General features: G+C 43.9%; 1 protein-coding gene across 1 annotated transcript; it reads right to left on the bottom strand.

The window, feature by feature from the left end:
• Positions 1-1,116: 1,116 nt before the first annotated feature.
• LOC308296754 (kelch domain-containing protein 3-like) lies at positions 1,117-2,154 on the bottom strand (the record flags this gene model as incomplete). The annotated part of the gene is made up of 1 exon (XM_080740081.1): positions 1,117-2,154. The coding sequence occupies one exon, from the start codon at positions 2,152-2,154 to the stop codon at positions 1,117-1,119; it is 1,038 nt and encodes a 345-aa protein (XP_080596207.1).
• Positions 2,155-12,149: the final 9,995 nt, after the last annotated feature.

Genomic DNA, 12,149 nt, shown 5'->3' on the forward strand with positions numbered 1-12,149 from the left:
CAGTGCAGTCGGCAGCTCAGCTCAGCTGTTCTGAATGAGTTTAATTAATGCAACGCGATAGTGACAAGCAGGCAGGCAGTGGCAGAAGGAGACCGTCATTGCAGGTGCTGGACCTGCTGCTGGTGTGTGTAGGCTAGTCTCACATCATTCTCAGTCAAAATGAAACGGTCAAAAAACCAAAAAAAGATAACGTCGTTCTTTAAATCAAGCAACAATGTAAGTACCTTTGAACAGATGCATAATGGAAATGCAATTTAGTTTGTCAACACATTTTAAGTTACGTTTCCTCTTGTTACTGTGGTTCAATAAAAAGATCTAATATAGACTTAATGAATTCATGTGTATTTCATTTTAAAAATGCCTTGAAATCTGCGTAAAACAACTGTGTAATTCAGCTCAAGTGGAGGGGATATGTCCCCCTCCTCGGGGCAAAAGTGGGGGGGATATCACCAAAAGTGGGGGGGAAACCCCAAAATTCTTCGCGCGCGCTATGCGCGCGCACATACCTCCCAGATGTGTCCCCTTCACTTTTAAAATGCCTCCTGCGCCCCTGCAGAATAGCCACACACATGCCTCCACCTCAGAGCCCACATTATCACATAAAAAAGGCTGTTGAAGTCTACATTCTGCCCCCAGCCCCCCCTCCTGTGTATCATACGCTTCCTCCAGATAAACCATAATTACGTATAGCGTAAGGGTAAACCTCTCGGGTGCAAGTGGTTAATGTAAAAAAAAAAAAAAAGATTTGGTCCCTCTCATTTCAATTTAAAATGTAAACATTCAGCAGACATGGAAATTGTAATTATATTTCAATGTTCATCAATCAAAAAATAAATAAGGGAAAATGACCCATATGACCAAAGGCATTACATAACGTTTCTGTTCAAACATTGAAGAAACATTAAACGTTTTTTTTTTTGTCTTTGTGTTTCAGTGATCGTTGCTGAGGTAACGCAGCCGTCGCTAGGCATGGGTTATGAGTTGGGTCGGGCTGTGACCATGAAGAAGAGAATGCTGTGTCTGTTCACACCTTCATCAGGAAGAATTACCATTTGTTTGTTTGTTTGTTTCTTTCTTTCTTGGGGAGCAGGGGACTATGTTCGCCCTATATGTAATTTATTTGTTGGTAGTCATGGCTGCCAGTTCCCACCTGATGTCGTGTGGGAGTCCAGACCGCTCCAGTCCGTACTGAGTAACAGTTAGCTTGCATAACGTCTTCAGACTAGGACTTAAGTCTAAGATGTACAGGTCAACAGGTTTGTCATATCCTCCAAAGAGAATGACACGATCTCCCACCATGCAACAGCACATCCTATGCATCCCACCAGGGCCTTTTCCTTTGGGATCAACCTTCTTCCAGGAGAAGGTCTCTGGGTTTAATTTCCACAGATCATTTAATCTCATTCCCCCCAGATTGTAGCCACCAAATATGTACAGCTCTCCATTGTGGGCAAATGCTGATTGACTCCTGCGTTCTTCTGGTAGAAGCTGTGTTGAAGGCGTGTTGAGCCAACAGTTGGTCTCTGTGTCAAACACTCTGATCTTGTTGTAGGTGTCACTGTTCCCCACACAGCCACCAAATACAAACATCTTTTTCCCGATGATGATGGCAGAGTGACATTCTGAAACAGGCGGTGGAGTACCTCTGGTGTTAATTAAGGACCATACCATTGTGTTTGTGTCCATCTTGTAGATGTCATTATAGTATGCAGTGACTGGGTAGTATAGTCCTCCATGGATAAACATGACCTTTCCCAAGACACAGGCTGAGTGGTCCTCCCTCGCATCTGGAACAGTTCCAGAAACCTTTGGCTTAAACCATCTGTGGGTGTCGACATCAAAGGCATAAAGCAAGTTGCAGTTCTTATATGTTTTGGTAATATGCCCTCCCCATATGTAGATGGTATATTCTATCAGCACAGCTGTGTGGTAGCAGCGACGGGAGGGAACCTCAAGGTGAAGTTCTCCTCTTCCAGGTGTAACTGGGGACAAGCTCATCCAGCGCAAAGACACAGTGTTGAAGACATGAACCTCAATGTAATCACTGTCATTGTTGTCATATCCTCCAAAGGAGAACACCTTGTGCTCCACTGTGACAGCAGCATGGAAGGGTCTCTTTGGGCCTCCGTTCAGATGTACCGTCCAAGCAAACATTTCACACATCAACACCTTCAATCAATGTTGCTTAATAGTATTACTGGAAAGTTGTTTCTCGCAGCAGGATTTGTTGCTAAATGATGTTTTGTCTCGTTGACAATTCATTTTAAAGGACAGCTACATGATTGTGATGTCATTGTGTGATGATGTCTATAAGTTGGTATGTGTTCGTTTTACTTTTGTTCATCAGTACTTTGACATCACTAATACTACTGTATCATGGTGTCATCTTTAAGCATATTGGTATCACAAAGCAGTTTAGTGATCACCATCTATGAAGATGACAATTGACAAAAGTAACAAATATAATGTAATATAATGTAAGACACCTGAGGGTGACTTGCGACCTCAGGGTGACATGCGACCTCGCCCTTCGCGCCAATTCTTGGCCATCTGGCCATTCATGATAGTTATGTTTCATGATAGTTATATGTCCTTAATATTGACAATATAGGAATCTCCATATAAGGGCATAAAATGTACGTAAGTAACGCCAAGCAGGGCCTAACTCCGGCCTAACAATGGCTACTGTCTATGACGGTAGTCCCATATGACATGATGGACTGGACTATCTCCATATATAGTGTTCTCCACATCTCCATTTCTCCATGTATAGGTCCAAAAGCTTGACAACAAAACGTTCTTAACACAGCCGCCCCCATATTTACTTTAGAAAATATGTTAAATTCTAAGAACGACTTAAAGTCAGATCCAGGCCTAATAACTTTATCTGGCCGCCCCGTTGCCACCTCCTTGTTACATTTTCTTTTCTCCAGGTGGATGGACATTCTTTCATAGGTGATCTAAGTCCAGCCGCCCCCAGACAGTCAGACAGACAGCCATTGACTCTGGCATAACAATGGCTACTGTCTATGACGGTAGTCCCATATGACATGAGAGACTGGACTATCTCCATATATAGTGTTCTCCACATCTCCATGTTTAGGCCAAACAGGTTCGCTCCATTTCTCCATGTATAGGTCCAAATGCCCAACGTTGAGCTTGACAACGAAACGTTCTTAACACAGCCGCCCCCATATTTACTTTAGAAAATATGTTAAATTCTAAGAACGTTTCGAGTAACGGTTTGATACAAGAGCAAATAAGCGCTACACTTCTGGAATCCTGTACGTCGACTTAAAGTCGGATCCAGGCCTAATAACTTCATCTGGCCGCCCCGTTGCCACCTCCTTGTTACATTTTCTTTTCTCCAGGTGGATGGACATTCTTTCATAGGTGATCTAAATCCAGCCACCCCGTATCAGATCGGAGGAAGATACCGCACATTGTACCTCATCCACCCTTTCTTCTCTCTCCTTTTGGTATCTTTATCCTCCTCCTCCTTTTTTTCTTTTTTATTCTTCTCTTTTTTTGTCTTTCTTAGTCTTGTGTATCCTTCTCTTTTTTTGTCTTTCTTAGTCTTGTGTAGCCGCCCCCTACAGGAAGTGATGTCACGACTCACTGACATCACACTGACATCACTTCCTGTACAGAAGGTCACTCAAGCGACAAGGTTTTTCAGGGTAAATGCGACCTACGATCGCAATCATTAAATATCATTCAAACAATTATATATGTGTGCAATACGTGTTAAATGGCTTTATATTATGAATAGTACTATAATAAGTTCTTGATCGCCTCTTGTCTTGATTGTTTAAACATGATGTCATGGGCTGCTATGCTCGATAACAAGCTTGATTAGCCCAAAGCGTATTGATACCGGGTACTCAATACATCTGTTATCGAGTTCGTAGCGGGCTCCTGTTTCTGTTTTTCTGATGATATCTTCAGCATAGTACGGTTTTCTGTCTGTCATTCATTGTTATACGAGTAAAAAAAAAAAGGGGAAAAAAAAGGATCTCAATATAGGCTTCCTTGGGCATATCCTTTTATAGTCCAGTAATTTTAGGCCAGAATTAGGCTAAACCTAGGACAAATTGCAATAGTAGCAAACTCAACTGATTTTGTATCCTCAATATGTCCTTATTGAGAGAAAAAAAGTCCCAAGGAATCCCATCACGGGAAAGTTTTGAAAACGACCTACCTACCTTCACTTACTATACACTATAAAGGAAAAAATGACTCTCAAACAATCTGCTTTAAGTGGGATGTGAGGGGTCAAACTCTAGGGGGTTTTAATTATTCTAAATCCATTGCAAGCATTTGTTTTGCATGAAAAACATTCCTTGGGCAAGAAATGGCCCCTCAAAACGATGGTTTATTGATGAGTAATCAATTTTCACAGTCTATTGGGGTCCGTTTTTAGCACAAGGAATGTTTTTCATGCAAAACAAATGCTTGCAATGGATTCAGAATAATTAAAAAACCCTAGTTTGACCCCTCACATCCCACTTAAAGCAGATTTTTTGGGAGTCATTTTTTTCCTTTATAGTGTGTAGTCAAGTGTATAGTAAGTGAAGGTAGGTAGGTCGTTTTCAAAACTTTCCCGTGATGGGATTCCTTGGGACTTTTTTTTCTCTCAATAAGGACATATTGAGGATACAAAATCAGTTGAGTTTGCTACTATTGCAATTTGTCCTAGGTTTAGCTTAATTCTGGCCTAAAATTACTGGACTATAAAAGGATATGCCCAAGCAGGGACGTGCTGGGCCCCTGATTCAGCCGGGGAAAAAGAGTTGGAGAGGCCCTCATTGCGCGCTATAGAGCTGCTGCTACTCATTTCCATTTCAGATCATGACAAGTGACATGCCAGTGGGCCAATTACATGAGTTATATTTCGTCGTTGTCGGGTTAAAAATAATTTAAACTATAATTTAAACTAATAAAGCACACAACGCCTTGGCGTTGTGTACTTGTAGATCTGCTGTTTTCACTACTTTTGTGCGACGGCCTTGTATGATGAAGCAGGGCTATGCTTTGCGAAATAATGTACAAAATGGAACGACATTTTATTTTTAATGTTTTCCTAATGGCCGGTCCAGGCCAGGAATGAGCCGGCCGTTCGGGAGTTGTCCCGCTTTTCCCAATGGCCAGCACGTCCCTGTGCCCAAGGAAGCCTATATTGTCCTAGGTGAGGTGGTTGTGACCAACGTGAAAAGGACTGCCACTACTCTCCTCACACACACGCACGCACACACGCGCACACACACACACACACACACACACACACACACACACACACACACACACACACACACACACACACACACACACACACACACACACACACTGGTTTTAGAAGTTCATTAACAATTTATTTGGGACATTATGTTCAATATGAGCGAGTGGTACAAGCACGTGGACCACAAAGTCCATTTGGTTCCATCTGTACCCTTGTGGAGTTAGAGTTTGCGATGTAACATTACAGAGCCAGGACTTATGCAACTGGACGCAAACTATAGCTTGCAGTTAGAGTTCTCAAATTCTGCCCGAACCCGACCATACCCGACCCGACATTTAGGGTAGGGTCTAAAATGAATGCTAATTAGTCTGGCCGTTGGGGCCTCGGGCTCAATGAAAAAAACATCCATCATTCACCACCAAGACACACACACACACACACACACACACACACACACACACACACACACACACACACACACACACACACACACACACACACACACACACACGCATGTGCCTGCACAAAGGAAATCAACATCAACTTATCCTGTGTTTCTTAAACTGACATAAATAGTTGTGATCCCTCTAGCTGGGACTTCATGGCAACTCCCAGTACAACAGTAGACTGCGGTTGTACTGGTCAGCTCCCAGTGCAACAGTAGTAGACTGTGGTTGTACTGGTCAGATCCCAGTACAACAGTAGTAGACTGTGGTTGTACTGGTCAGCTCCCAGTACAACAGTAGTAGACTGTGGTTGTACCGGTCAGCTCCCAGTACAACAGTAGTAGACTGTGGTTGTACCGGTCAGCTCCCAGTACAACAGTAGTAGACTGCGGTTGTACCGGTCAGCTCCCAGTACAACAGTAGTAGACTGTGGTTGTACTGGTCAGCTCCCAGTGACACACACATGACTGATGTCACCGTAAGGTCACATGAAGTGTGACCTTTCGGTGAACTGAGATCCACGGATTGGAGTCATGCCGTTTGCATGTGGATCCCGAGATCCACAATGATTCAATTGTCTTTAATCAGTGTTACATTACTGCTTAATGACATTACAGTCAGTCTCTATACTTTCAACATACGTACCCTCCTCAGTGGCCTGGTGGTTACACTGTTTGCCCTGAGCCCAGGAGGTTGGAGTTTGATCCCACTACGGCCTTAACAAAGACTATAAATATGGTACCCACTGAGTCCCAATGCCTCCCTGCTTGGCACTCAGCGTCAGGAGAGAGAATATGGGAGAATTGTTGTTAGTCTGTCAGTCATATGGCTGTGCTTTGAATGGTTTTGCCCATCCATGTTTGTATTTTAGTATTTTGTGTTACATGACCGCCTCCTACACATATCAATGTTTTCACCGGTTAAATTGTCACAGTCTCCGTCAGTGTCTATGTGTTTGTTGGCTTGGCTCCCGGCTTGGCACCCTGTTTCCAGTTCCCTCATCACCCTCACCTGCCTGCCATCAGCTCATGACCTGAAGTTTACTAATGTTTTTGTAAACTTCTCTCCACGCTATCACCCGATCGTTTCACAACCTCCCATGCGTGGTAACCCATACTATATAAACACTGTTTTTGCTCCTCCTGATTGTGATTCTTGCCCTCTGCTCTTTCTCAGTGACAAAACCAACCTGCTCCATCACCTGCCTGCCTCCCTGCTTCGCCTGCCTCCCAGCAACCTCCACCTGCTCTCCACGTCCACTCCTAGCCGACACCACCTTCCTCCTCTCCTCCACCCTTTTGGTTCAATAAAACCCCTCAATGGGACTTTGGACTTTGTTGTGTTCTGCTTTTGAGCCCGCCTCTGTTTTCTGGCAAATCGTGACATAAATAAAGGTTGTACTTTGACATATTATAGTGTCATGCTATCTACTGTATCTGTCTATTTATCTATCTATCTATGAACATGCCGCACAGCTGCTGCACACCCTTCTTCACTTAATCGACCACATGCACCACGCACACGCACTGCACGCATGCATGCACACATACACACACGCAGAAACATGCCACACATACTGTACACCCCTCCTAAACCTAATCTCTCTCTCTCTCTCTCTCTCTCTCTCTCTCTCTCGCACACACATAACAGCTGTGTGCGTAGATTAGCAGCGGAAGGACAGAAACAATAGACAGCTTCAGTACAGCTGCTTCAACACTGAAACAGACAGACAGACAGACAGACAGACAGACAGACAGATAGCTCTCTGCAGCTGTCTGTCTACCTACCTCATACAGTACATGGGTAACTGGCAGCCTGCCCACAGATTAATATCGGAATACTGATATTGACTTTATTGACCAGCTGTTCCAATTCCAAACATGCAAACACAACCCACTTTAATTGGGAGTGTTTCGCTGTTTCTATGTGTCATCTTTTCGACACCCAAACCTAACCCTTACCCTAACCTCCTTTGTCGATGGCCGTTCGAAAGAGTGAGATTTCCAACCTTTAATTTCTTCATTTGAAATTAAATAACATTTTTACTTTTCATGATTCCAATAAAAAATAGCAACAAAATACTGTATATCAGGGTTCCAATTGAAAATTTGAATTTCGTTTTGAGCTTGTAGATCTGCTATTTCTGCTACATTTGTGTGACATGGAATGACAAAGTAGTGTTCAGTTATTGTCCACTAGGAGGCGTATGACCCTGCAAGGATCACACCTGTACTGTACAGTACTGTGTGTGTGTGTGTGTGTGTGTGTGTGTGTGCGTGCGTGCGTGCGTGTGCGTGCATGCATGCGCGCTCGTGTGTGTGTGTGTGTGTGTGTATGTGTGTGCGCGCGCGTGCGTGCGTGTGCGTGTGTTCCAAGAGCACTTCAGACTTCAAAGGAGAACGTCTACCACACTGGAAATAGACACGCATGTCAACACCCGCATGCACACACACACACACACACACACACACACACACACACACACACACACACACACACACACACACACACACACACACACACACACACACACACACACGCGCACACTCATCAGTGCCACTCAGCTTCCAACGGCGACACGATGAGAGAGAAATATAATTAGAATATGATCAAAACATATGATGGACAAACATCTCCATGACAACAGACAGACTTTGAGACACACATAGGCTACAGGTATTTCGGGGCGTGGCCAAATCCACCATCCCATTGCTGGGCCAAACAACACAGCTTTCACCGCTGACTCAAGCTCCAGCGCAGAGTCTGAAATCAGGCTAGCGGTTCGGCAGTGGTGGCCAAATCACTGCCCATCTCATCCTCCTGGCTTCCAGCTATACTCCTCTCTCCTGCTCCATAACCAGCAAGAGGCTCTTTCTGCTGCCTCCCCCATCCTGCGAACTGCTGTCTTCCTCAAAATCAAGGATTTTTGCTCGTATAATCAAGGATCTTTGCTCGCGTTTTTCTGGAAGATCTAATTGGCTGAAGACTGCAAATGTAGTTACTGACATATATCTAAAGTCTCATCAAATTCTACAGTATATGTTCTGAGTTGACCCGGCAACATCATGGCGGATGATCGATAGGTTACGGGTGGCGTCACTCCATCAGAGGAATTGATATTAAAGGAGGTTTTCACCCTGAAAAATTACCTATATTTTCTATCAGTTACACTCCCCATGAAGCCTTGAATTCATGGCATTTCTTTGTTTCGGTCACATTCCTAAGATAATAATTTGAGGACCAGGGTGAAGTCTCCGCCAGGAGACTCTAGGGGGCGCCAGTGGCTCACGTAGAGCGGCTCCGTTTTAAGCAGAAGGTTCCCGGTTCGATTCCAGGCTCCCCCTGGCGTTAGTGTTGAAGTTCCCTTGAGCAAAGCACTGAACCCCCAACCAGGGACGTGCTGGGCCCCTGATTCAGCCCGGGAAAAAGAGTTGGAGAGGCCCTCATTGCGCGCTATAGAGAGAGATCTTTCTCTATAGCGCTGCTGCTACTCAAAAGATTTGCCATTTCAGATCATGACAAGTGACAAGCCAGTGGGCCAATTACATGAGTTATATTTCGTCGTCGTCGGGTGGAAACCTTGTATTTCAAAAACCGTATTTATCATTTTAAAAATGATTTAAACTAGTGAAAACAGCCGATCTACAAGCACACAACGCTTCGCGGTGCGAGGCGTTGTGTGCTTGTAGATCTGCTGTTTTCACTACTTTTGTGCAACGGCCTTGTATGATGAAGCAGGACTTTGCTTTTCGAAAAAAATTATCAATTTGAAACTTGGAGATACAAGGTTTCTGTCCGACAGTGACGATTTACTTTGTTGGCCGCCCAGCCCCCAAAATGGAACGAAGGCCGACATTTTATTTTAAATTTTTTCCTAATGGCCAGCCTGGACCGGCCGGGAATGAACCGGTTGTCCCGCTTTTCCCAATGGCCAGCACGTCACTGCCCCCAACTGCTCCTGATGATTTATAGGTTCCCAAAATAGTGATGTCACGTTGAGAATGGTTAATAATAAATTGATGGTTGCATATGAAATGATTATATCAATTAAAACATGTGAATATGTAGATGGAGTTGGGGACAATATGCATACAATAACTGTATAAAATGTAATGTTAAATGTCCGGTTCGATTCCAGTGTTGTGTTCGTGTTGAAGTGTCCTTGAGCAAAGTACTCTGCTTGCGTGTGTGTGTGCGTGCGTGTGTGTGTGTGTGTGTGTGTGTGAAGCACTTTGGATGAAGTCGCTATATAAATGTACCGTTTATAATTGCTACGATCACTGTAAACCACGCCCTCTTGTGGCTTAGCTTTATTCAATTGATTCTTTTTTAGATTGCACCTTCACTGTGTGTGTGTGTGTGTGTGTGTGTGTGTGTGTGTGTGTGTGTGTGTGTGTGTGTGTGTGTGTCTGTGTGTGTGTGTGTGTGTGTGTGTGTGTGTGTGTGTGTGTGTGTGTGTGTGTGTGTTGGGGGGTCAGGGGTCAAACACACCATGTTCATCAATCAGCTCCAGTTTGGATGTGATGTGGGAGGTCTCTGGTTTCCGCGGCAACCGGAAAACAACACCTGCTGCTGTCACTCTGTGTGACAGCGTGTGTGTGTGTGTGTGTGTGTGTGTGTGTGTGTGCGTGCGTGCGTGCGTGCACGCTCCTGCAGCAGCTGTGATGGAATGCTTGTTTCTCTTCAGTTCAGTCTAACCTTATTGTCATGTTGTGTATTAATAATAATAATAATAATAATAACTAGAAAGATGCAATTTGAAATTGCGAGTGTGGTTGCTGACGGTTGCTGACTATATTCTACATCTACAGTAAGCTAACTGTCATGTGAAGCTCCACCAATTGATTCACTATTGATTCCCACTCCCATTGATTCACTATGCCCTAGGAGTCAATAAACAGTCTCTAAACGGTTACCCTAGATAGAAGTCTATAAAGTTTCCCTAGAACTATAATGTGTTGCCCCGACAGGCAACGACACTAATAATAACTAGAAAGTCGCACCTGGGAATTGCAGGTGTGGTTGCCGACGTGACTACCGGTATATTCTGCAGCAAGTCACGTGAAGCTCCACCAATACTCCAGCTAGCACTCCTCAAAATAATGTTTTCCATCAATTTCCAATTGCATCTGATTTCCATTAATTTCCAATGGCATCTGATTCACATTTTTTTTTTAAATCTAAAATAAGGTTTTTGAGCTGTGGTAAACCGCTCCTATAAGTGGCTGTGCGTGTGTCTGTAGCCACCTTTCCTCAGCGTTTTGCCATAGCAATGTGTTTTCCTCAGCGTTTTGCCATAGCAATTTATGTGTGTGTGCGTAGCCATATTACATCACATTACATCACCAGTTACATCCTAGACCTATCTGTAGCCACTTTTCCTCAGCGTTTTGCCATAGCAATGTGATTTCCTCAGCATTTTGCCATAGCAATATGTGTGTGTGCGTAGCCATATTACATCATATTACATCATATTACAAAATCCTACACCTATCTGTAGCCACTTTTCCTCAGCGTTTTGCCATAGCAATGTGTTTTCCTCAGTGTTTTGCCATAGCAATATGTGTGTGTCCGTAGCCATATTACATCATCAATTATCTGTAGCCACTATCTGTAGCCACTTTTCCTCAGCGTTTGCCATAGCAATGTGTTTTCCTCAGCGTTTTGCCATAGCAATATGTGTGTGTGTGTGTGTGTGTGTGTGTGTGTGTGTGTGTGTGTAGCCATATTACATCACCAATTGCATCCTAGACCTATCTGTAGCCACTTTTCCTCAGTGTTTTGCCATAGCAATGTGTTTTCCTCAGCGTTTTGCCATAGCAATGTGCGCGTGTGTGTGTGTGTGTAGCCTGTATTACATCACCAATTACCAATTGAAGACGTTATGCAAGCACGACCACCGATCACTTCACATTGGGTGTGATTTTTCTAGTGGAAGAAATGGTGGTCCTGTGGCTCAAATGGTGAATAAATAATGGACCTTGATATGAAAAGGATTGAAAACCATCTGACATAGGGGATGAAAATAGCTACACCCCCCTCCCCCTCTCTCCCCCCTAAACTATCTACAAACAGTTGGCAATCAATTAGCATGGTGCCCACCAGGCATCTAGGCACCAGGCACGGGGTCAAAGGGCACCAGGCATAGGGTCGGGTTCAAGGGGCAGCAGGACTGTTACATTCCATCTACTGTATAGTGGTTCTCTCAAAGTGGGGTCCGTGGACCTCCAGGGGTCCTTGAGGAGTGGGGTTCCATGCAAGGGGGTCGGTCCCCTGGTAAATGATTGGTAAATCTGAGAGGGTGCAAAATTACCATAATGTCATAAAATCCCATGAATCCAAAGTAAATGATAAGGCTGTCACAATTATTACATAATCGTCTAATCGCAATATTTGATACAATCGCAATTATTTTGTGATAATCGTCATAATCGTTTACATGTTGAAAAATGTTTATATACTGT

This window comes from Nannobrachium achirus, assembly GCF_963921795.1.
Source record: "Nannobrachium achirus genome assembly, chromosome: 13".
In the NCBI taxonomy this organism is placed as follows: Eukaryota; Metazoa; Chordata; class Actinopteri; order Myctophiformes; family Myctophidae; genus Nannobrachium; species Nannobrachium achirus.